We start from the raw sequence: 25,252 nt of genomic DNA, 5'->3' as shown, positions 1-25,252 counted from the left end.
TTTTGCAATCTCATAGAAAACCACAAACTTTTACTTAAGTCACAAATCTACCCCCATTAACCCTTGATTCAAAAAAAATTTCATTGACAACCGAGATGAAATGCTACTAAGCACGATTGGTTCGAGCATTCAGAGCACGAGCTCCCTAACCACGGGAGATGGAACATTTCCAAACATGAGAGATTGAAGATCAAGCGCAATATCACTAAGGGCGATTTTAATAGATGGTTAATAGGCAAATTTATGACTCGTGCAAAAATTGATGATCTTTTTATAAGACACAAAAAAAAAAATAGAGTAAAATTGAAGTTGGAATTTTCATACAAGATAAAAAGAAAAAGAAAAGTTTAGAACATAATTGGTACTACACATAAAGTTGGGGTTTTTTATGATAAAAAAATTTAGGTAGAATTGGGCCTAAACTTGAGTTGGAAGTTTTTCTTTAATGAAACAAAAGATAGAATTGAGACAAAAGTTAAAGGAGGTTTTTTAAAGTATTAGGCTACAGTTCCATGCTCTTCCTCTAATGTGCAGTCCTTTGGCTGCGAGCATGCGCCAGCCACCTTTGCTCACGGACCCTATGTGCCATGGGAGCCTGTTTTGACATCAAATGGGGGCATTATCAGAGATCTTTTTTCGTTTTTTTTTTTTTTTTTCACTTTGGAAAACTAGGTTGATATGATTTTTATATACATATTGGGGGGTTTGCAGGGTCAAGTCGTGACTAGCATTGCCCAGGGGAGGCGGGTCGGTAGTCCAACCTGTGAACTTAGGAAATGGACATGGAGTCAGGCAAGTAACATCCAGCTCCACAAACCGAGTGGATGATAGCGGCGCAGATCTACGCATTATGGAAATGGAGCACATATTGGTCGATAACATCGGAGCAAATTCCAGTTGTCATGATCCTAAGTTCACTAACGAGATGATGGTTGCTCCACTTCCAAAAGGGTTCAAAATGCCTAATTTACACCAGCATGACAGGTTCGGGATACCCCTTGGATCATGTTGAATCGTTTCGAGTTGTTATGGTGCTGCACCCAGCACCGGACGCGATTATATATGTTGGGCTTTCCTGGCGACCCACTAGGCAGCCAAAATATGGTTTAGCAGATTAAAACCGCCGTCTGTCAGCCCCCCTCATAAATTGGCAAACCCATTTCTCCAGCAGCCTACGCTTCCAGAGAATATAGAATTCATCCCTGGCAATTAAGCAACAACCGGGAGTGTAATTAGAGATTATCTTCGTCGATTTAATGAGGCGGCCATCAAAATCCCCAATCCCCTTTTGATGCTGCCATATTTTTCTTGTTTTCTGTCACTTTGGAAGAATTTTATACCCGTGAAACTAAGTATAATGCGGAAGAGGCTATGAAACCATGGGCACACGTGTCAACCCCCGGCGCGACGGTGCAAACGACAATAGATACACCGGCAAGCAAGGTAGTGAAAAAAGGAAAAGGAGAGTCAAACAAGAGCCGAAATCACGATTTGTCGCTTGAGTTCAGCTTAAGGGAACGAAGCTCTAATTTTGTCGCCTTAAGGAATGACCTAAGGCAATAAACTTAAGAACTCGTTGTCTGTGGTTGACTTAAAGTAAAAAAACACTAAATAATTTGTCGTCTTTGGTTGACTCTAAGCTGACAAAAACTCATCGTTTTTGGGTAACCTTATGTTTTGTGGCCTTTGAGGTAACTTTTTTGTACGTAAAAGATAATCTCTGTAGTAAGAGGTGTGCACCCCCTCTTTTATATCATTTATTGTCACTCAAATAAACCGACTAACAAATACATTAAGGCACAAGAACAACCTTTTCTCTCATGAAACTGGAACCACGGTAACACTCAACGACAATAGAAGCTAGAGAGACACACGATGGGGAGTTCACTTGGGTCCTGGGGCTCTGCACTTGGGCTCGAATGCTAAGGGTCCAACCGAGTAGAGGGTGAACAGGGGCTTCCCAAGACCAGCTTCTCAAACTTCAAGGGGGCACCACTGATCCACCATTGAGATTGGATGGCTCACTGCATGAGGGGATTGGAGATGAGACCAAGAAGACCTTGCACTTGTGGGTGGCAAAGTTTGAGACTGTCTTCGGAGCTTCGAGGAAGAAGTAGCCGTTCTTGTCAGTTGTCGCAGTCGCCCATGCTGGGTACTTGGTGTTCTTGCACCAGAGCTTCACTACGGCACCTGAACCATGAACATACCAGCCGGTTACTAAATGTAGCTCTAACGGGAAAGGAGAAACTCGTAGAAGCTGATGAAGAAAACTAGTCATTTCAAGATGATTTTCAACCTTCTGACTTTATAACTAATAAAAACAGAGATTACTCCTGTTATGCTTGTCGAGAAGAAAACTGGTGGGAAGCTAACGAAAAGAGATTGCTGTTTCAAATAATTTTTACTCTCCTCATCTACAAAGGCCATTTCAGATTTATTATGATATATGAATACCGTCGAAGAACATTGGAATGGTGATTAAGGCTGCTAGTGAAAAACTTTTCTTCAAAACAATAATCGCACCATCGTTTAATGGAAGTTAAAGAAATTAAAGTAATTGAACTTAGGAAATGAAGTACGGTATGGAGGAATACTGTCCTTGAACTCTATGAAGTACAGCATAGAGGTAATTGGCTTCGGTTCTCTTGGAAAGAATAGTGCTAGAAATAATAATGAAACTATCCTTAGATGGTCCACAATATTTTGTCAAATAAATAATGCGGTGAGTTCGTGTTTAGACATTTGAACGACTTTACTATCTTGCGTGCTTTCGACCAACTTCTTATAAACGACCATTTCTGACTGCGAGGTATGATAAGAAGTAAAATGATTATATATTTGCAGTACCTTCTCCACCTTTTTAATCATGTCATGAATATAGGGGCAGCGAGATTTTATTTTCTTTCTAAAAAGTATACTCACGAAGTGTACTCACCGATAATGGGTTTAGCGCCATTGAGGGTGTACTCGCAGGACTTGCAATAAACGACACCTTGAATGGCTATGAAGGTCCTAAATGGCCAATGGAACGGCGGTTTAATTGGGGCCGGAGGATGGGAGGGAACAAGAGCGGGTGCAGGGATCAAGGGATGACTGTGGTAGGGAGACGGCGGGTGAACAGGTGGGAGGACTGGAGGGTGGCCGGGAGCATGGTGGTGGTGGTGGTAGTCGTGGTCGTGGTGCTGGGTCGGAGGGTAAGCCGGTGGATGGGGGAAGAAACAGGAGGCTTCTTGGAAGCAGCTGAGTAGGAGCAAGAGCTGAACAAGCAGAAAAGCCTTGCTTGGAGCAGACTCCATGGCTTCTGCTTTTCTGTGTCTCTTGAGGGCTTTTCGGAGAGAGGATTTGCGTGAAGAGAAGTGGGTGATTTGGGTCTTCTCGAGGAAGAATTTATAGGGGGTTTATGAAGTGATTCTGAATGGTTTTTTCCTCTGATAAGACCTCATTATTCTAATGTTAGCCAGCCAGGATAAGGTGGAATTTATTAAAGTTGAACTTATGTGTGCCCTTTCGGACCGCTCCACTTATTGCGATCTCAAGGGCACGTGCTCAATTGACATATTACATGATCTAGTTGATTGAACATAACTAATGATAAGATGAGGCAATTATAATTGTTGAATGAGAGTATGCTCCAATGTAGTTTAGACAGAGCTGATTCTGGAGGTATTTTAGTACGTCGAACGGGGATGCTTTGTATGGTAACCATTTATCGTGAATAGTCTTATTTATAATTATCACACGAACAAATTCTGACTTGTTAATGAAAATGGATCCCAGAAAAATCGATACGTAAGATAAGCGACTTAATTTAATCGTACAAATAACAGGATAGTGACGATAAAATTATGGGATAAGTGCAATACTCAAAGGGTGCATTCTCCTATTCGTCTTTACCTCTGTCCTTCAAGCCTGTGAGTTAGATTCACCAATTCTCCGGGACTTCTTCTTAGTTCATCACGTATTTTTTTTTAAAAAGCTACGGGTCGGTTTTGACGAGCCAAAAACGATGGAAGTAAGAAGACGGTATTTGTTGCCTAGCCTAGCTATTTACATGCACAGTACGATGTAAGATTTCTCGAGTTTCTAATCTGGCATCCTTCCGGTCTATACGATGCAGTTTTTCTGGACTCTGCATTAACGTGGACACCACTACTCTTTATTAAAATGGTAAGACATATAACAAAGGGTCACTCCAGATCATGAGGTTCTGGATCTGCGGGTCTGATGCACAACCTACGTTTGCTTTAACTTAGGAGAAACGACGTGGTGTTTTCTGGCGCGCAGGCCCCTGTCCTTGCTTGCACCAGTCGCATCATTCAATCCAGGGTTTCCGCGGCCGAGAGCCGTCTCCATCTGACTTCCTTTCGTTTCATCTCTCGTTCATGAACTTCGAGTTTCCGACCTGTTCGGGGTCGCACTGCACGTGTTATCGACTCTGAGTTGGGTGCTCCTCTAGGGTTTTGCAAAAGAAGAGGTGTGCGGAATGCTGCCAAAAAATATTCCTAGATGCTCAATTACGATGAATTTACAGCTAAGTGAGGAAGAATGGATTTTAATTTTAGCTGGCGAAGCTTGTCCCGCAAATCATGTTACCAAATCCCATAGAACTTGGGTTTATAGTGACGGTCAAACGATAGGCACATGTTTCATCCTTGTTGTGCCGAATAACGTGATAGATTTTTCTTACACATTATATATTATATGACTTGCAAAACATTACTTTGACTAAGAAAATTGACCCCATGATAGCCATGGAGCAAGTAACCTTCAAGTGTACCCTAGACTCCATGAACCATAGAATTGGAATTTTCTTCATATCAAACTGTTTCTGCTGGTTTTTGGTTAGAACGATTGGCACTTTTACATTTCAATGTCAGGTAATAAGATCGATTCCTAGTAGTCACAGCCACTTGGGGTTAAACCACGTTATGGATCCCCTAACTTAACACATGGATGACTTGCTTTAGATGAGATTGAGGTCTACTTAATCTGATGCGCGATAGCTAACTCGAGATACCACTCAATTGCTATACTAGTAATAATATAACTTGTTTTACGTAAAATAGAGATGATGGAATTCTTAAAAGTTTATGAACTTGATTGACTAGATATCGTGTAGCGAATCAAATTTTCTACGGATATTCAGGTATCCTCCTTTTAATGAAATTTAAGTACATAGGCATAATCAATGTCATCCACATGCTGGGGTGAGTCCAAAGCTATCACCATGTGAAGTCAGTATCAAAAGAATCTGATAATAAAGTCCAGCATTTATTTCTTATCAATGGCAAAATAAAATAAAACTCAATATCTGTTTCCTGTAGAGAGATCCTAAATTTCTCCTCGTGTCTCGGTTTGCACTGGAATTTCGAGCTTTGACCTCATTGATATCCCCTTCATTGGTAGAAGCATCCATTCACGAGATCCAAGAACTCCGTCAAATCTCAATATTGAATTGATTCTCTTCCTCCTCAATGATTCTCAATTAATGTTCTTTTTGTTTCTTCAAGACTAAGTTTTTAATTACATGAATGATAAAAAAAAATGGGCCAGATTTCTAGCGTGTAGTACTAGTTTGATCAGTAATTGACCCTTTCATGTAATAGGTAATTTTAATTTAAGTTTTGATATTTATTTATGATTAGCCTTTTGACTCGGACATTAAGGCTCACGGAGATAGCATAATTTGTTCCTCTATATTACTTCAATAACAAATTATATGTGGGTGTTATATATCAGAGTACAAACACAAGTAGGGTACTGATTACAGTAATTATCGTGTGTACCTTTTGTTAACACAAATTCACAGTTCATAATCATTGATATATTAGTTATAGTCCGAAAATTGATAAACTATTCTAATAAAAATTATGGACATTGGGCTTTTTAAAAAGGAGCGTGCGGGAAATGGTCCTATTTTTTTTATTTGAAATGTTACTATCTAGAGTCGAAATTAAAATCTCTGGCTCTCCAATTATGACTCCAAAATGTATCAAACAATATATATATATAAGAAAATAGAGAGACATGAAATTGCTAGAAGACTCTGACAGGACTCCGCTTAGCGATCAAAAGACAAAAGCCTCGATTCGTGGTTGGACAGGCTGGCTTTGCCCCCATTTTCTGAATGGCAGTCTTGTGATCAATCTTTTGTTTGTTTTTACTTTTTCTTGGGATGGGAGAGATACTTAAATTCGAGCGCTAAGTGCGGCTGTCTTTCCTTAGCAAGCACTTCCCGGGCTCTTTTTCCGTTGCAAATACATTTGTTTTGGGAAAAATTAATAATTTAAAATATATATTATTTTAAAAACGATTACTTATATCGCTTAGAAAATGAACGATCTAAAAATATTTTCATTGTCCATACAAATATTTAGATATATATTTCTGTCAATAATAAAAGAATATATCATCGACTAATAATTTTAAGTGATATGAGCGATAGTTTTTTGAAAAATTTATTCCAAATTATTCATTTTTAATGAAATAAACAAATCCTAAATCGTACTCTCTTAGTCATTATTCAAAATGAATGATGAGAGGAAGTATTGAAATACCCTCCACTTCGAAGTTTGCAAGTCAAATATATATGTTGTAGGCAGCAAAATGGATCATGAGTTCATATTTCAACTTGTGTTTAATGACTTGAGTGACATATTGATTGCCTAAGATTTGAATAATTAAGAATGGATCCAACAAAAAAAAAAAATAATGACCGATTTCAATCGGTTCGAAAAGAACCCACTTTCAATCCATTTAATCAAAGAGTAATGCGAAGGGCATCTTACTTTCACGCTCTCTAATATAGTGAAAGGGAAAACCAGCCGTGCTAATGTCTTCAATAACACGTGGGACCAAAACATACAAGCGCGTTGGGGTATCGAATATGAATCACATTGTTTCTATAATAGTTTAAATTTTCTAGATACTCAATTATACAGAGCAAAAAACAAAAAAAAACAAAAAACAAATTGCAGAGAGCCAAAGCAACGATCTTTGCGGACTGTTGGAGCTTTGAGGCTTCACGTCAGAGCAAGCAACGTTGTAGATTTGGAATTTTCCACATCTGCAATGTTGTTCTTCTTATTATTTATTTATATTTTGGCATTTTTCTATTTGTTAAGCTTTTGAGATTTATTAGGCACAAAAAAACCTTCAAGTTTTTCTTAACTTTTTTGTTATATTTATTTTAAATAGACTAAAATTGTCACCGACACCCAGAAGATGGCAACATGGCAACATGATTACAAAAATTTATGGATGAGCATTGGTCATATTTAACTTAGACACTAGACTGAATCAGCGTGTTGACACCAAGGTGGAAAGCAAACCAGTTTATGAGAGCGAGAACATTGCTCGTTACCTAGGCAGCTCTTCACCACACCACCACCTTCGCACCCCATTCCATTTCCCGAACCTTGAACCCTTCCGCGTAGGTGCTATTGTCCATCAGCTTGACACTCACCCACGTCTCTATGTTGCTCCATGTGCCAAGTAAAGTCCAATGCCACGACTCGACCCGACTCGAATCCACTATCTCCTTTACTGACTTGGCAAGTTGGTTGATGGAGTTGCCTAATCTTCAAAGACAATAGATAAGGAGAAAAAATATTGAGAATGAGTGCGGGATGGTTTGACTATGAATTGGGTTTGAGTTTGGCCGAGTTAATAAGATATGAGTCGTTAAACTCGTGTTGTATAGAAATGGGTTAAAATAAATTAAATGGGTCAATTTGGGTAAAATTGATTCATCTGGGTCGACCACTTTTGACTAAATTGTCCAAAAAATGTTAAACCTATTGCACTTTTACTAGTTCAGTTTTAAACTTTTCAATTTTGTTAATTGAATCATAAACTTTTTCATATTTTGGCAATTAAGTCTATCCACACAATTTTCACCGGAATTCGTTGACATGGAAGCCGGCCATCCTACATAACAAGGCTTGAGCTAATGTAGATCATTTTTAATAATTTAATATATTCTTTTTTGGTTAGTGATCACAAGTCCAATTTCTTACACTTCTCTCGCGCACGCATATTTAGTTATCCTCTCAGCCTTCAGTAAGAGGGAGGGTTTGCAAATGAGAAATATTAATATTGTTCTCTTAACTTTTTGTGCTATTAATAGCGTTTGCTCGAGACTCAAAAACAGATCTTCTCATGGCTATATCTAATTAAGTAAGGGCAGTTCATTTGAAAGGCTTTTTTTTTTTTTTTTTTTGGTCAGAAATATAGGTATTGCATTACTAATTGAGAGCATTACAAAAGGACTGGGTATTACAAACTAAGCTATTGCTTCGGCAGCTACCAAGCTTTGTAAGATAAAAGGAGGAAATATATTCCAAAGGCTTATGGGCCGATCAGATTTGCCGTGGGCCTTGACAGCCCAATTAGCAACTCCATTAGCTTCCCTCTTGCAATGCTGAAGACGCAAATTAGGGCACAGGAAATCAAATGACCAATCTCAACGAACAGCGCTTGTTCTTCCCATGGGGGATGCTGTTTTGCATGAAGAATCTTGATCAAGACCAAACAGTTAGATTCAATGAGAATATTGGCCATATTGAGTCCCTGATGCAGCAGATGATGATGAGAAAAAGCTAGCGCCTATACTTCGGCTTGAAAAGGAGAAGCGGCTGGACATCGTCGAGTATAGACATCGGTAAGAACCCCTTGATGATTTCTGCTGATACACGCTACCGTTCCTTCTTGACTTCCCGGTTTATGAGATGCATCTATATTGCATTTGAGGTATCCCCGATCCGGAGGTTTCCATAGTAAACTCGATCCACTATCAGTGGGATGCCCTGTTCGCGATTCCTCCGATCGTTAATGATTTGGAGAAGAAAGGCTGTGAATCCGTGTCAGGGCAAGAGCATCGATCACAGCTCGGGTTGGATCAGGACGGATTCGTCTGAAGATTCTATTGTTGCGTTGGCACCAAATCTGCCAGAATACATGAGCGATAATCTCCAATCCAGGTACCAGTTTAGTATTTGTTGCTATGTCTGTAACCCACTCATCGAGACGATGAATGTTGAGAGGAGAGACTGGAATGTTGAGCTGCGGATGATTCCATATCCCGTTTGTCCATGAGCAAAAGAAGAATAAGTGTTCAATTGTTTCTAGAGAGTGTTGATTGCAGATTTCACAAATAGGATCAGAGATGATATGCCTAGAATACAGATTAGCCTTGGTAGGAAGGGCATTGTGGCATGCTGACCATGAAAATAGATGGATTTTCTGTGCTGTGTTGATTTTCCATAATTTGTGCCAAAGAATGCTAGGTTGTTGGTATGATGATGATGCGTGGTGGCCCCGTGGTGGTACTGGCTTGCTGACAAGAGTCCTGTAATTGCGTTTTACTATATGATTGCCATCCTTCGTTGCTGTCCACACTAACTTATCAGCAGCATGTAGCGGTCTGATAAGGAGATTAAGTATTTCTATTGTGATGTTGACATCAAATAAATCTGTTATAAGAGGAACATTCCAGGTTTTGTGGACAGGGTCAATAAAATCTGCCACTAGCCCTGGTTCATCTCTGGTAGTTGGTCCTCCAATAGGGCCAGAGGGTAACCGGCTATGTTCACGAATTTTGATGTTCTTCCCATCCCCAACAGACCATCGTACATTAGGTAGGATGACATCTCTTCCAAAAAGGATACTCCGCCAGCCCCAAGATGGGCACGTGCCAAGTTTAGCTGAGTGAACATCTTTAGTTTGGAAATATAATCATTTGAAAAGTCGACACCATAACAAGTTTGGCTGTTGAAGTAGACGCCATGCCTGCTTGCCAAGTAGCGCTTTGTTAAAGGCTAACAAATCTCGGAAGCCTAGCCCACCATTCATCTTTCTGGTTTTTAACAATTCCCAATGTTGCCAATGCACTCCACCCCTTTGTTTATCATTTCTCCACCATAAATTTGAGATTTTCTGTTCAATCTTATGACACAATGATATAGGAAGTTTGAAAATGGACATAGCATACTATGGAATAGCTTGTACGACAGATTTCAGTAGGATTTCCTTGCCCCCTTTTGATAATAAAAGCTCTTTCCAGCCCTCAAGTTTTGCATTTACCCTGCCTAATATCCAGCTAAACATATCTGTTTTGGATCTTCCCCAATCAGATGGAATTCCTAAGTATTTCCCATATTTCTATAATACTGGTACCCTAAATTCTGCCGCTAAATTGTGCTGAAGACTCCAAGGATAGGATTTAGTAAAAACGTGCCAGACTTATTCCTATTAATGACTTGGCCAGTAGCTAGACAATTTCAAGATATTGGCTAGATTCTGACATTCCATAAGGGTCCCTTTAAGGAAGAAGACCGAATCATCAGCGAAAAATAGATGGGAAAGAGTAGGACAAAACTTGTTAAGCTGGATACCTTTTAGATGGCTCATGTTTATAGCTTGATGAATAAGGGAGGAAAGAACATTCGCCACTAAAATGAAGATATAAGGGGAAAGTGGGTCCTCTTGACGTAAGCCTCTTGATGGTTGGAAATATTGAAGTTGTTCTCCATTGAAACGTACACTTAAAGATGAGGTTGTGATACATTGCATCACCATGCTAACCCAGGAGTGATGAAAACCCAATTTAAGTAGATAATCCTGCAGGAAATCCCATTCAACCTTGGCGTAGGCTTTTTGCATGTCCATCTTTAGAAGTGCATTAAAATGACGCTTCTTGATCCTTGTTTTGAAGTGATGAATAACCTTCTGAACAATTAACACATTATCCTGAATTTGTCGCCCGCTCACAAAGGCAGCCTGTTCCATGGAGATGAGTTCACCAAGCCACGGTTTGAGACGATTCGCCAAGACCTTAGAGATAATCTTATAAGCATAATTACATAGGCTAATCGGTCGAAAATGATCGAGGCTCTCAGGGTGGTTGACCTTAGGAATCAACACTAGTACCGTCTTATTAAGATCTCTAGGTAGGACCCCCAAAGAAAAGAACTCATGAACTAATCGGAATAGATCATGCTGAATGATATCCCAATGGGTCTGATAAAAAAGTCCATTCAGACCATCAAGCCTTAGAGCTTTCAACGCACCCAACTGAAAAGTCGCTAGTCGAACCTCCTCTCTTGTAAGCTCAGTAATTAAATGCTCATTCATCTCAGCAGAAACTAGCGGTTGACATTGATCTAGGATTGGTCTATAGTCCCAGTAACCAACAGAGGTGTATAATTTGGAGAAATAGTCATAAGTCATCTCCTTTAATATCGGAATATCTCGCACCCGAGTTAAGGCTTTCATCCCTTTACATTCCAATCCTATTTCTTTGCCTCCGCTACACTGTGGTGGCATGAAAGAATTTGCTGTTTTTGTCGCCCCATCTTAACCAGTTAACACGGGAACGCATAGCCCAAAATTGTTCTTCCTGCTGCCATAATGTCTGGATTTCCCCACGTAGAAGTTCTGCTTCTTCAGTATCAGTGTGGGAAAGATATGGCTTGTTAATAAGAGATTGGAGCTGCTGTTGTAAGGCTGGCACCCTCAAGTGACCATTCTCAAATTTTGACCGACTCTACTTTCGTAGATTAGAAGAAACAATTCTGAGTTTACGAAAAAGATGGGAATTGCGTACCTGGAGGGAGTTCCATGTGTCAGAAATAACCCCTCTATACTCCGGATCTTGGTTCCAATACGCCTCAAAGACAAAAGGGCGTTGACGTCTGGGATAAGATATCGATGTGGACAAGAGAAGTGGGCTGTGATCAGACCCCATAGCCGGCAAGGCAAAGACCTGGGCTTCAGGGTAAAGAAGTCTCCACTCCGTCGTGCACAGAACATGGTCCAACCGTTCTTTGATTTGTTCCAAACCATCCCTATTATTCGACCATGTAAAAGTGCAGCCCTTGTTCTCAACCTCCATAAATGCACAGTCATTGATAACATCTCAAAAATATTGCATTCTATACCGTTTTGGAGCCCGCCTACCTACCTTTTCCCAAGAGTATAGGACTTCATTAAATCTCCAGCACATATCCAAGGGAGATTATTGGAGGAACTGATCACACGAAGATTATCCCAAAGTAACTGTCTATTATGGTAGGAGTATGGTGCATGAAGACAGGTAATGCGCATAAGCTTGTCTTCCACTAAATCCCAACAGATGAGATCAAAATATTCCGCCAAAGAACAGACAATGTCTATCGATAAGGTGTCATTCCAAAAAAAGGACAAGCCTCCTGCAAGACCTACAGGATTCTGTACAAAAGAGTGACTGAACTTTAACCGTCGTTGCAAACGATTAAGAACATTCTCAGTATTCTTAGTTTCCATTAAAAATAAAAAGTCAGGCTTTTCTTTGGCCGTCAAGGCCTTTAGCTTGAACCGCTGTGGGATTGCCAAAACCCCGAAGCTCGCGATAAGCTTCATTTGTAAATCGGTGGCTGTTTAGGGCCAGCCACCAAAGCCCACATATTCCCTTCTGATGCGTCTAAAACATGTGTGTCCAGCAATTGAGTATCATCAAAGTTCTCTATCATGATATTTTTCATTTCATAGGGAGAATATCTTTTCTGTTTCTTTGCTGGGCCCAACTTAGGAGTAACTCGGGTAGCATTCAGTTTTTGTTGTGATGGTTTATCCATAATAGAACTTATTTGGCCCTTCTGTTTTGCTTGTGCAAGGATTAAAGCCATCGTAATGATATGACCCGGTTGCAGAGAAGTCTGCCGGGGGTGCTGGAGTGGCTCACTCAGGGTAGAATGATGTTGTACTGCTGGTGGAGCACTTGGTACTTCAGTGCTACGATCCGTAGTGGGCAGGAGAGGGACAGTCGGTAATAAAGCTGGAGGTGTCTCAGGTACGGTCTCTTCATTCTAAGTCGGACTTTCCGAGGGGTTGTAGAATGCTTGCCAATAAGGACTAAATTGTTTAACCTCCGCTCTTAACCAAGGACCAAAAGCCATCTTTTCCTTACCATCTGTTTTAGCTTCATCATAAGGATAGTCTGCAAAGTATGACACATAATGGCCAAGTTTCCCACACGAATAACAGAAATGAGACAACCGTTCATAACGGAAATCCAACCACAGCATTCGCCCATCAATCCTAATTAGTTTGCCAGTCTTTAAAGGTTCATTAAGTGGAAGTTCACCTCTTACCCGTCCAGCCCGTAAAGTCGAATGTTCTTTAAAATCAACACGAACTTCGAAAACTTCTCCAATCTGGTTAACTGCCTTTCGTATCATATGTTCCGTAGTCCACTCCAAGGGCAAACCAACAACTTGCACCCAAAATGGACATCGTGTAAAGTCATAATAATGTAGCGGCGTGTTAGGAATGATTAGAAAAGAGCCACAAACCACCTTCCAACACTCTCTTTTTCTCAGCTTCTGACCGAAATTTCGCCAAATATAAACCATTTTCTGTTTGAGCAAAGTCGACATGATCATTCCTCCATACCCTCGTTAATGTACTCTGTAATGCTGGGAAATTAATAGGGGATTGAGTGAAAACTTTACCCACGAGGGTTAAACGACATTCTGCTAATGTGGCTGGTGTTGGCTCGTCCTCCCATATTTCTATTTCCTGTGCAGAGCATAGATGACCCAGTCGTTGACACAAAGCAACAAGATGCACAGATTCTTCCTCAGGATCAATAGCTAGAATCCGTAGATGTGAAAGGTAGAACTAAATCGAAGTAAACAAGGCAAATATCTTGATTGAAACAGAAGATCATGCCGTCGGACAAATTAGAGGAGACGATGGATGAAACAGCCAGACACCAAGACAACAATGAAAGTAAATCACCTTGGAATGCAAGCGCGCAGCAGACCAATACATGCAACCAAGGAGAGTAGACAGGTAGAACGCCAATAATCTGCCATAGATGTTGACTTCAAGCGGAATTCACCGTGGAGAATCAGTAGAAGATATTGGGCATACATTCGCGAGAAGATGTGGGCAGCAAGTATATAATCGGGTAATTGTGAGAAAAAAAAAAAGGAATGGTGCTGCTGATTGAGCTGAATTAACATGCACGACAGTGGATATGTATAATCGAAAGTATTACGAGTAGCCGACGAGCAATTGGTGCAGGTAGAGGAAGAAATTCAGGTGTGGGATGAAAATATGGGTTTGGCGGAGAAGCAGAGAAGAAGACAGGGATGGAGATAAAACCGTTAGGTTTACAAGTAAAACTACCATTGATGGTAGGGAAAAGCTCTTCATATCGAGAGAATTTTTACACGTTCAACCAAGTAAATATAGTTCATTTGAAAGGTTGCTAGCTGGGAAATATCACCGGATGGTGCTTTTCTAGTAATAATTATGTTAAGCAATATGGAGAAAATTATTAAACCAATTCTAAAACTATTGAATTGATGTCAATTAAGTTATAAAATTTTCAATTATGCAACCGAGTCTCAAACATTTTCGCAAAATTCTAACATATTACTTCTAGTCAATTTTTGCGTGAAAATACTAACATTGTGATCCTATTATTATCGGTTGTCTTACATGGCATAACTAATATCTGAAATGAACAATTTTGGATAAAATGTTGTTTTGCTTAATTATTTACATTTTCAATATTTTTTCTTGTTTTTTTTTTTTCCTTTCTTTCTTATTGGTCATCTTCTTTCTCTCATCCCTTCTTTCTTACTCTTTCTCGAGCAACACAATGTCCCACCCGAGCTTCCGCTTCTTAGCTAGCGCATCATCGAGCTTGAGCTGGAGGGCGCCGTGATTGAGCTCGAGGGTCTGCGTCTGCCACCGGGTTTGCCAATTCTGGTACCAAAGGGCGACCTGCTTCGGCGGGACACCAAGCTCGCTTAGGTCTTTTTGGGTTGGGTCTTGTTCCAATTCAGGTAACATGAAAATATTCGCATGTTTTGATGTTTCGGTTTGGTTCGGGCCGTGTACCCGAACCACCCGACTCGAACTGAAGCCCAGTAAATATGCTTCAGACCTGGGAACAGAAAGAAACCTTCGCTCTTCACTCCTAGATCTCGCTCTTGCAAAACCTCCTTCAAATCATCTTCTCCTTTCACAAGAGCTGCATCAGTAGTGAGCTAAGACCGACTTCATCGACTCCACTATGCTGTTTCTATGGTGAATGAGAGGAGCATAGATCGCCGTCGCCGCCGTGTCAAGGCTCGTGAGAGCTTCGGTTCGTGGTCAAGCTGGAAATCGTCAACTCCAAAGTCGTCGGTTTTCTCTGTGTTTCCATGCCCGTCCTCACCGACAGCTCCTTTCAGTCCTTCAACTCTGCCTTCGTCCCTTCTTGCCAAAATGGGTTGCTCTGTTTCTGTAAATTTTGTGAACGCGGTCATCTTTGCCTTCCAGATCTTGTGATTCCGATGAGCCTTTCATCATATACTTTCGATTTCTTCAAGAACAATTATATCTTCGTTTACTCTCTCATGACGAGTAATTTGCATCTGCTCCGCTCTCTCCATTTCGCCTTCTCTTTTTTTAATCTTTTTCGCTCGGATCTCCCTCGGTTCCAGTTTGCTTTCTTCGCGTGCTTGTGCTTTTAGCGAGGGTTTGGGATGTGAATTTGATGAGTTGTAAGAAATTCATGCTGGAATCCGCATTTGAGGTATCGTCTCTGGCAGCATCATCGTGTCCTTCAGGTAATGGTGTTCACCTTCGTCCTCCTACAGGGTTCCCTTTACCCTGCACATGAGAATCACTAAGAAAAAAAATCGAAACCCGACCTGATGACTTGGGCAACACGCGATTTGGGTATGAGTCGGGTCGGGTCAATCACGCTTTCATTTTAGTTTGGGTATCATGGAAACCTAAATTGAACTAAACCGTTAACACCCTTAGGCAAAGCCCTCACCAACATCAGCCCACCCCGTGTCTCGCTCCTTCTCTATCAATTATAGTTGCTTGGCTTCTTCCCCACCCGACCCCTCCCTGACCCGAAGTTCCTATGCAACCTCCAATCAACGTGATTTAAGGTTGCCTGGGGTCGGTGGCTATAGATCGACCTCACTTGATGGTCGCCGAAGGTCCATGATCTCAATCATTCTCAATTAGAGCTCGCAAGTAAGTTTAGGTAGGATGGAGTTTCACAAAAATGTTTATGATTAAATTGATAATATTAAAATGTTTAAAACTCAATTAACATCCGTATAACAAGTAAATGATTGATTTTTTAATTTTCCTAGCAATTGTTATATGAAAATTATTAGTTCGTTTATGACACCAATAAAAGTTATTGTTACCCTATCATGATAGATGAAGATCTATCGATGGCCTATTCTACTCTTAAGTTATTTCAGCAATGCAAGAGACAATATTTGTCAACTAAATTATATAATTGAGTGATGTGACATTCTATAAGTGATTATATAAGTCTGCAGCTTATTTAAGCACCTAAATTTTGTCACATCTAATATACAAATCTAGGAGATAAGGCTTAGCATGTTGAAGAAATTCAAGTAATTTTGACCCATTTAAAATAGGAAACACTATAAATTACTCGGGATATTAGACATATCTTGGGTAACAAGGCTACATAGCACGAGATTTTCACTATTTTAGACAACCATAATTCAAGCAAAAAGAGAAAAAAATTCTTAATATAGCAGGTCAAATTAGGTTCACTTGACGAGACACAAAAAATTACGGATTCGGATAGGGCAAACTTTTTTTTTTTTTCTGGGTTACAAAAAGGCTCACCTACCCTATTTTTCGATTTCCCATAATAGATCGCTGGTCAGAAAATATACTGAAATAAAAAATAAGTAGAAAGAAATTATTTCTTTGTTCTCAAGAACAATTTTAAAACAAATAATTTTTTCATTTTCTTCTTCTTCCTCCTCTAACCGGTCGTTGAGCCTCGGTGATGGCTAGCGATCAACCAAAGATGAGGTCCAGCGAAGCTTGAGCTCACTTAGCCATAGCGAGGTTGGCTTCGCAAGGCCATGGTGAGGCCAACCTCGTTGGCCCTTGATGTGGCTTTCCCAAGGCTGGTGAGATCGCCAACTCTCATCTCTAGCTAGTTGCTAGCCATCACCGAGGCTCAAGACAAGAGGAAGAAGAAGAGAGGAAAAAAAAAAAAGAAAAATAAAGAAAAATCTCAGAAGATTATTAACAAATTAATAGAAATTTTATGTCATAAAAAAATTTGAGAGTCACACTAAGCACATTTATATTCTTTTTCTATTATGAGAATATAAAATTTATGTAATTATCAAATGTGTTTAAATGCTCATAAATATATTTATAAAATAGAAATAGAAGAAAAATTATTTCTGAAATATAAACGAATGGATGTCAGAACTTGTTCCGTCCTTCGCCAATTTATCTGAGTGTGATGCCGTTTTACCTCAGATTGAAAACCTCGTTTCACGGGCGTCCCGCTACCCGACGATTCAGGGTCAAGAACCAGGACCTTTAAAATCTCAGTGGAATCATCTATCAATTGTGCAAATACGTTCGATTAAAAACTATTTTCAATTTTTATAAAAATCAGTTATTTTGACCTCCAAATGAAAATTGATAGTAGAGATGGACATTCTTGTTGCGACTATAATTATAATTTGTTTGCACCAGAAAATATCCGATTTTTAGTTATTTTCAACATGTGATTAACAACGTGAAGGATTTGATGATAGTGGAGTCGACAATCTCCGATGCAACTATCAAGATGACGAAGTTGAAGAAACCATCAATGTAATAGAGTTTACGTAATTGTCAATAATAGTTCGCAACCCTTGTTTGTAACTTCTCTTTGTAAATCTCATAACCACGTGGAAGTTATTTCTTTGTAGTAACTCTATTTGTAACCTCTTTTAGTAACATCTCTGTATAACCTCTCTTTGTAACTTTTCGTTGTAACTTCTCGTAATCACAAGAAAGGTTTTTCCTTGTTGTAACTACTTATAACCTATGTTTGTAACCTTCATTGATAACCGTTGATTGTAACTTTAAATAGCCACGTTGTAATTTTTGGAGACCCCCACAAATCAATGAAAATATAATATTTTAATTATCTTTACCTTCTTGTGATACACTATATTTTACCTTAGCCATAGCTTTCCAAATTGCATTGGTGATTAAATTCCATCGTACATCTTTATCCCGGGTGCCGTGCCATCGATTAAATTCTAGTGTTACATTTTGCATGCCCTCCAATTTTGTTGTCGATTAAATTTTGACATAATTCGTGTATGCGTGTTGCTACCGAAGTGGCTATACTTTTAAGCTTTGTTGTTGATTGAATTCCAGCATGGTATGTATAGTTCGATTTGAAATTTCATGGGTGTTGCAATGTCAATTAAATTATGGCATTACATCTTTATACGTTCTCAAGCTTTGTTATTGATTCAATTCTGGCACAATTCGTGTATGTCTGTTGTTGTGAAAGTGGTTGTACCTTTAAGCTTTGTTGTCGATTGAATTCTAGCATGATTTGTATGTACAGTTTGGTTCAAAGTTTGAAGTAAAGGTTTCTAATTATTTCTTGTTCACCTGGATATTTTCTATTTGGAGTTACCACAAAACTCGTCTCCTCTCATCAAAAGCTGAAGAATGACTTTCAATTAAAGATATTTCGTTATCGATCAAATCCCATTGAAACACAATTATTAGATTTTCAAGGTTGTCAAGATATTTATTCTATAATTTTGATTTCCAAATCTATCATGGCTACTATGGTGAAAATTGTTCAAAAAGTCCTAAACATATTACACTTTTGTTAATTTAATCTTAAACCTTTTAATTTTGTCTTAAGTCCTAAATCTTTGCATGTATTGCCAATTGAACCCATCTTGCTAATTTTGGCAGGAAATCGGTAAGGTGGATGTCGGCCATCTTACATGACACAACCAAATACGACGTGAACAATTTTTAATAAAAATTATTTTTTAAAAAATTATTTCTTCTTTAACAACTCTAGTTGCGGCTCTTGCCTAGACCATCATGGTTGCGGGCCTCATGGCCTTGCCCAAATTTGGGCAAGGTTGGGTGAGGGCTTGGCAACCCTCACAGGCCAAAGTTGAAAAGAAAAGCACAAAGAAAAGAAAAGGAAAAAGGAAAAAGAAAATAAACAATAAATAATTAATTATAAAATTAGTAAAATTCATCTGCGTTAGTACCGATCGTGCCATATAAGATAGCCAAGTATCTATGTTAGTGAATTTTGGCTAAAATTAGCATGATGGACTCAATTAACAAAATGTAAAAATGTTTGGGACTCAATTGATAAAATTACAAGGTTTACGATTGAATTGGCAAAAATGTTGTATATGCAATTTTTCTAGATACTATGTTTGTTGTAATTAAATAGACCACCACTGTAATTTTGATTGTCAAATGAACATACTGATAAAAGATAAATTATTTCAATCTGATTGGAGCTCTTGGTTGGTATCAGGGAAGTGAACTTCAAGATCTCTAATTTCAAGCTCTTGATGGGGTCACATTATCCAATCTGATTTATAAGATTTAAGAATATGAAAAAAAAATCCAAATATGAAATTAAACCTAATTAAAAAGGCTTCAAAGAGGATTTACGAGTACAAAGAGGAAATGAGAAAACTTAAATATAAAAGTAAAAGATTTTCCCAATTTATATAAATTTGTTAACACTTCCCTTGATTGAAGATTCTGTTGAGCGCTTCTCAATTTAGTCAAGTCTTTTGAATCTTTAAAGTAGGAGAAAATGACGTGAGGTTTAATTTTCTTCTAAAATGATTGGTGTGGCTTTAGAGCTTCCAAGATGTTTGTCTAATCTCTTGGCTTGAAAATTTCACAGTTTGAGGGGTCCATTAAATTTCATATATTTTATGCTCGAGTTTTATTTTAAATCGGAATTCCGAAAAAGCTTGAGTTAGTACAAGATATTAATTTATATGATTTGTCAAGTTTTACAAATATTGCTGCAGTATTCATTGGTAAGAATTGGAAATCTGATCTGGACAATTTTGACATTCTTTTGTCGGTGGAAATTTGTTGAGTTTCCCTCGTAGATGAAGTCGGTGTATTATCTAATTCGTTGGAAAGTCCATCAGATGTACTGGTTGGAATAGAGTTTTTTTCGAGAGGAGAGATTGAAGCAGGATGTGAGTCTCTTAACCACCTCCTTAATTCGATTTCCTAGCTTATATTAGTTACTCAAATGTCATCTAAGATTTAGGTTAGTCCTCTCAAATAGATTTGCTTTCTTCTAGATTGCCCACAAATATAAGCTAAATAGGCTTGGATGATGATTTGATTATTTGAATATTGTCTGCTGGGCGTTTCTTCTTTCTCGCCAAGATTGGCATTTCTCTGTTTTTCCTCTGGGTACAGGTCCACTTTACAGGTCCACTTTACATAAAGTCGGGGTGGGTGAGTGCTCCAGGAAGGTACTGTCATTATGCAGAAGTCGGTTCTCCTTCAAATGGATGGAGTTCTTGAGCAGATTACGAAATTCCATCCATTGGAGGAGCGTTCAAATTGAGAAGTCTTTTGATAAGGTTCTTATGTATTTTCTACGAGGTCTAGTTGATTGTTTTGTGAGAAATTATAAGAGCTAAACACGATATTTGAGTTGCCACATCCTTTGCATCGCTTCATCTATTGTGAAATCTTGTGCTGCTTCACTGTTGAGTAGGTCACATAAACCGAACTATGTAAGTTCAATGTTTGATATATTTCCCATTTCCTGGTTTATTTCTATGCTATCAATTGTTTGTGCGATAAGAGCAGTACTCGTCTTCCATCATGAGGATTCTCTTTCCATATTTGTAGATATGACTCAAAACACTGAGATCCTAGGGAAACTCCAAATCCAGTAGAAGGTGGAAAATTTCTAAGATGCACGAGTGTGCCATTCCATCATCTTTTCCAAAGCAAAAAGAAAGAGCGGCAGGAAGTACTGAAAGAAGGTTGCTGCTTGCATTCAGCACGTAAACTGCAGAAACAGTGCAGCTTACCTTATCAAAAGATCCAACAGTGCAGCACATCCGTTCTTTATGCAATTTGTACTTTATATCACTATTAAGATGCACTTGGTCATATTTCTACATGGCTTGGTGACAATACATTTTCCATGTATCAACTAAGTGAAAACCGCATTTCTACAATTCTCTTAAGGATTCATATAATTCTGCAAATTCCAAGGCACTAGATCAAGGATGAAGCTCCATTAGCATATCATTCACCATCTCTTGTAGCCTTTGAGATATTCTCTCATCTGTAGAATCTCCATCTCCAACCTGCAGCATACTCAAACTCGGAAACAGAACTTAAAAACCCAGCCAATTGAAAAGGCTCATAAAAGAGCATAAGGAAGGACATAAAAATATTTCCTGCAAGCATGGGCATCGAGTTTACATCAACCTCTTCACATTTAAAGTTCAAAGTCATTGAAGCATTGACTTTTGTCAGTATATAGTTGGTGCGTGAATTGACTTGGTTGACTGTAATGTCTTATCGTCAATACTGCCACAGCTGATGAAATGACTTTGCACTAACAACTGTGCTTCTCAAGCCTGTTCTGAAAATCCTAAACTAAGTCATGTTAATGCTTGGCGTACCAAAACGCTTTTACCCAATTGGTTCACAAATTGAAATGCGAGTATCTAAACAAGCAAATTAGTTGTACTCGTATAGGCAGCACATGTTCGATTCCCACACCATTAAGTGCAAACAAGTTCACGTTTGGTTCACCTATGTAGGCTTTGAATCTCATCCTATAGTTCATAAGGTTAGTGAGATGTTTCATGATCAACGTGATTTTACTACTTGAGTGAGTGGGCCTTCCTCGTCATATGAAAACAAGGGGATCATACCTTTCTAATTTGATAAATCATGTATAGCGTATGAGTTCCCCAATTATATGTTTTGTAGTAAAGTTTTAGATGTATAAGTTCTAACTATTTTATATACAAATTCTTACCTTGGCATGAACGGTGTGAAGCATTGCATCACCAACATAAGAGAAATTGGCATTCATGACATCTGCTCCTTCTTCATGAATCACTGAACAGTCTCATTGAACATGAACTGTCCATCCAATCCAGTAACAAGAACAACCTCTAGGATCGACCCGCTTTTCCGTATTCCGATCTCTGGCGACTTGAATCCGATCGTTAGTCCATTGTTCATTGTTGTGTTGATCTTTTCTATTTCTAATAACCTCTCTTTCTGCTCCCTCATTTTCTGCACCTTCACTTGTAAATTCTTTATGTAATTGGCCGCTTTGCCTAATTGATCAGGCATCGACAATGTTGATTCCTAAAACCAAAACATAAGCAAGAAAGGACAATTGTTAACTTAAATTTGATAAGATTACATTGACAAATATTGTTGAGACAACAGACTTTGAACTGAGAGAAGACACCATCTAAACTTCCCCTCATCCACAAAACTAATCACATTCCAATGGCGAACCTCATACTGAATCCCGTCTTAAAAACTACCGTCAACACGGAACCCAAATCTTGTGATTAATTTTTTTGAAATTGTAATTAACTATGTTTACCACTTTACAATCTACACCCTGCTAGACATTTTCCGGCAAGATCAAATGTGGGGACATCGCCAAATTCTTGTGTTTAATCAGTAGTTGACCAAATGAGAGACAGACTAAACCCTAGATAAGTTCCTTGTGTTTAGGGGAATTTAGTTTCTTCTGATTCATTTTCGACTGAAAAGGGCCAGAAGGGCATGTATAAATGACTAAAATACCATCTGGGAAACTGAAAACCTTGAAATGAAGGAATGATCTTCCATGCTTCTACCTAAAATAAGGAGCAGAAAGATGAGAGGTTCCAAATAATTAGGACCAATTTAGTATAAGAAAGAAAATTAAAATTTGGCTATAAGACCCAACTATACCTTGACAGATGAGAACCTTGAAAAGAACATAGAGGGGAGAGAGAGAAAGATAGAGAGTGAAAGAGAGAGAGAGCGAGAGAGAGACCCTAGGACACTGTGGAGGAACAAGCGAGTGGAGCTTGGATAGGAGTGCCTTCATTCGATTTCTCCTGTTTCTCTCTGTCGTTTTGCGGTCGGCTCTGGATGAACCGGGCTTTCTCTCCATCAAACCCCCGACTTAGAATTACTAGTAGCCAAGATCAGAGCGGCAGAGGTTACTGAGAAATTTGAGAGCATATAACATCTCCGATCTCCGATCCCATTTTCGTCGGAAGTGCTTTCGCCGTACCGAAACCACAAAGCGGGAAAAAGGTAAAGGTGAGACATGATTATTCTGATGCAAATTTCACCTTTTCTATGGGACCAACGAGGACCTTCTTTGACCATCAATTCCAAATAATTAATTAAGTTAAACAGTGTGTGAACATAAACAAGCCGCTTCTTCTACGGAAGTATAACGTTTTGCTTGGCCTCGCTGATTATTTGACTAGATGGGATAAAAATAAAATATGTAATCTCATATGTTGTGATTGGAAAATTTAGTTTGAATACTAAGAATGTAATATGTAACTCCCTAAAAAATTTGCCCAACTCTAGGTCTAATCCCAATTTTGATCTAAACTAATTTGTCTTTAAAAAAATCCCAAATTTTCATTTTAACCCTAAGTTTATCCACACGTCTAAAAATCGCCACTAGTTTCTTCTAAATTATCTCTATCAAGAGACTATTGTTCTTCCATACAAAGGTGAAGGTATTGATGAAGATGCTAGTTCTAATAATGAACCTCTTTTTTCATGTTGAAAAAGACGTGAATCTTAATGGTCTTGATGTTGATAATTTCAAAAAATTAGAGATGATTTTTGGACATGTAGACAGACATAGGATTAGAATGAAAGTCGAAGGTTTTCTTTCAGATAAAAGAAGTTCAGAGAAAAATTTAAATTAGATATAAAGTTGAGGGTTTTTAACTTTTTACAGGAAATTAGCCCGTATGCAATTTATGCTACCCTACGACGTTTCTAGTGAGAAGGGACAGGTATGAGTTGAAAAGAACAAAAAAGTGGGTTTTGAGAAAAGGGCAAAAGGCCGAACGGCTTGAGGAATACGACAAACGCAAAACCTAATTAAAGGTTTTTTCTTTGCGTGGGAGACAGCAGCAGGATCATAATGACAAAGTAATGAGCTGTCGTGAATAGTAAGTGAATTGTCTTTTTCACTTTTTGCAGGGTCATGGTGAAGGCTTCTTGAATCTCTCTTTCCCCGAAATGGCCCAAAGTTAGTGCGGAAGTGCACGATTGCGTTTTAAAATGTCACGTGGACTACTCTCTCTCTCTCTCTCTCTCTCTCCGTTTCTGTTTGTACTTAATTGCCTCGATTGACTTTTTTTACTTTATGATTAAGCTAAATCTTTCAGCCCATATAATTTGCACTTCTTTTAAATTCGCCAATGTTGAAACTTACGCGACACTTAAATATTGATGCATTTTTTTTTATGACTTTCTATATGTCAATTTGAATAATTGTTCGATAAGGTGTTAACTTAGATGTAATGGAGCTTCCTTTTCTTCTTGTGTTTACGGGTTCAAGTCTCACTGGAAATATTTCGGGAGTAAAACTCCAAATGCACCAAAGCGATACGAGAGAATTTTCCCTCAAGACGCCCGCAGTGGTGGAGTAGTCTTGGAAAGTGAACATAGGTCAAAGGGAAAAGGATAAACTATTATACGTGTATTTGCAAATTCTTATAGCTGCAAAAAAGTTTTAAAGGACCAATATTTCATGCATGTGCGGATCATGCTAGCCACTATCTTTCCCTTTCGATTTTAATGACATCATTTAAAACTTCCCTTAAGTTTTTGCTACATTAGGGCCAGAAAAATGCTAGGCATCTCACAATTATAAGTATGAAGACTCATCATCCCGGTGTTGACATTGCTTATGTGTTACCACGTAAATTTCTTTGACAATGGAAAAATAATCAAAGAAATTGTTTTATGTTTTTATTCATATGCTTTCATGCTTTTTTCTACTTAAATTCCTCTACTTTTAACTTGTCAAATCAAGTCTTTCTATTTCCACATATTTTTTTAATCAAGTATTTTTCCTACCAAATCTAACTTATAGGGTTGTTGAATGACGTCATAGTATGAGATTGTAAAAGTTCGTCTACATTGGTTAGGTTTTATACACATTATACTCCATAGTTGTTTTCATTAGCTAAAATTTTCCACAATTGTCCATTTGGGCTTTCATATATTTTATTTACATTGTACTTTGATGTCGTTTGATAGTTATGTTGGTTGAATTTAGTTAGAGTCGAATGGACTTAATTAGTAAATCCGTGAAAGTAGAAGGATATGATTATACAAATTAAAAGTACATGATTAGGAAAGTCATGGAAGT

At 38.5% G+C, this 25,252-nt stretch overlaps 1 protein-coding gene and 1 long non-coding RNA gene across 2 annotated transcripts; both read right to left on the bottom strand.

The window, feature by feature from the left end:
• Positions 1-1,719: 1,719 nt before the first annotated feature.
• LOC120293546 (non-classical arabinogalactan protein 31-like) lies at positions 1,720-3,380 on the bottom strand. The gene is made up of 2 exons (XM_039313184.1): positions 2,936-3,380; positions 1,720-2,190 (listed from the first exon to the last, which is right to left on the bottom strand). The coding sequence occupies exons 1-2, from the start codon at positions 3,294-3,296 to the stop codon at positions 1,982-1,984; spliced, it is 570 nt and encodes a 189-aa protein (XP_039169118.1). The 5' UTR covers positions 3,297-3,380; the 3' UTR covers positions 1,720-1,981.
• A 17,466-nt stretch (positions 3,381-20,846) lies between these two features.
• LOC104445266 lies at positions 20,847-23,146 on the bottom strand. The gene is made up of 3 exons (XR_005551127.1): positions 22,895-23,146; positions 21,869-22,206; positions 20,847-21,185 (listed from the first exon to the last, which is right to left on the bottom strand). It is a non-coding gene; the product is annotated as an uncharacterized LOC104445266 (long non-coding RNA).
• Positions 23,147-25,252: the final 2,106 nt, after the last annotated feature.

The sequence above is a fragment of the Eucalyptus grandis genome, chromosome 5, assembly GCF_016545825.1.
Source record: "Eucalyptus grandis isolate ANBG69807.140 chromosome 5, ASM1654582v1, whole genome shotgun sequence".
Taxonomy (NCBI): domain Eukaryota; kingdom Viridiplantae; phylum Streptophyta; class Magnoliopsida; order Myrtales; family Myrtaceae; genus Eucalyptus; species Eucalyptus grandis.
The sequence above is the reverse complement of the archived record's forward strand: the minus strand, read 5'-3'. Positions and strand labels throughout refer to the sequence as shown.

What these genes read in the sequence shown, in the direction of transcription:
- LOC120293546 (XM_039313184.1), bottom strand. Translation starts at nt 3,296, where the DNA reads ATGGAGTCTGCTCCAAGCAAGGCTTTTCTGCTTGTTCAGCTCTTGCTC. An exon ending in TGGCGCTAAACCCATTATCG is followed by an intron (nt 2,191 to 2,935) that starts GTGAGTACACTT and finishes TTCATGGTTCAG; the next exon opens with GTGCCGTAGTGAAGCTCTGG.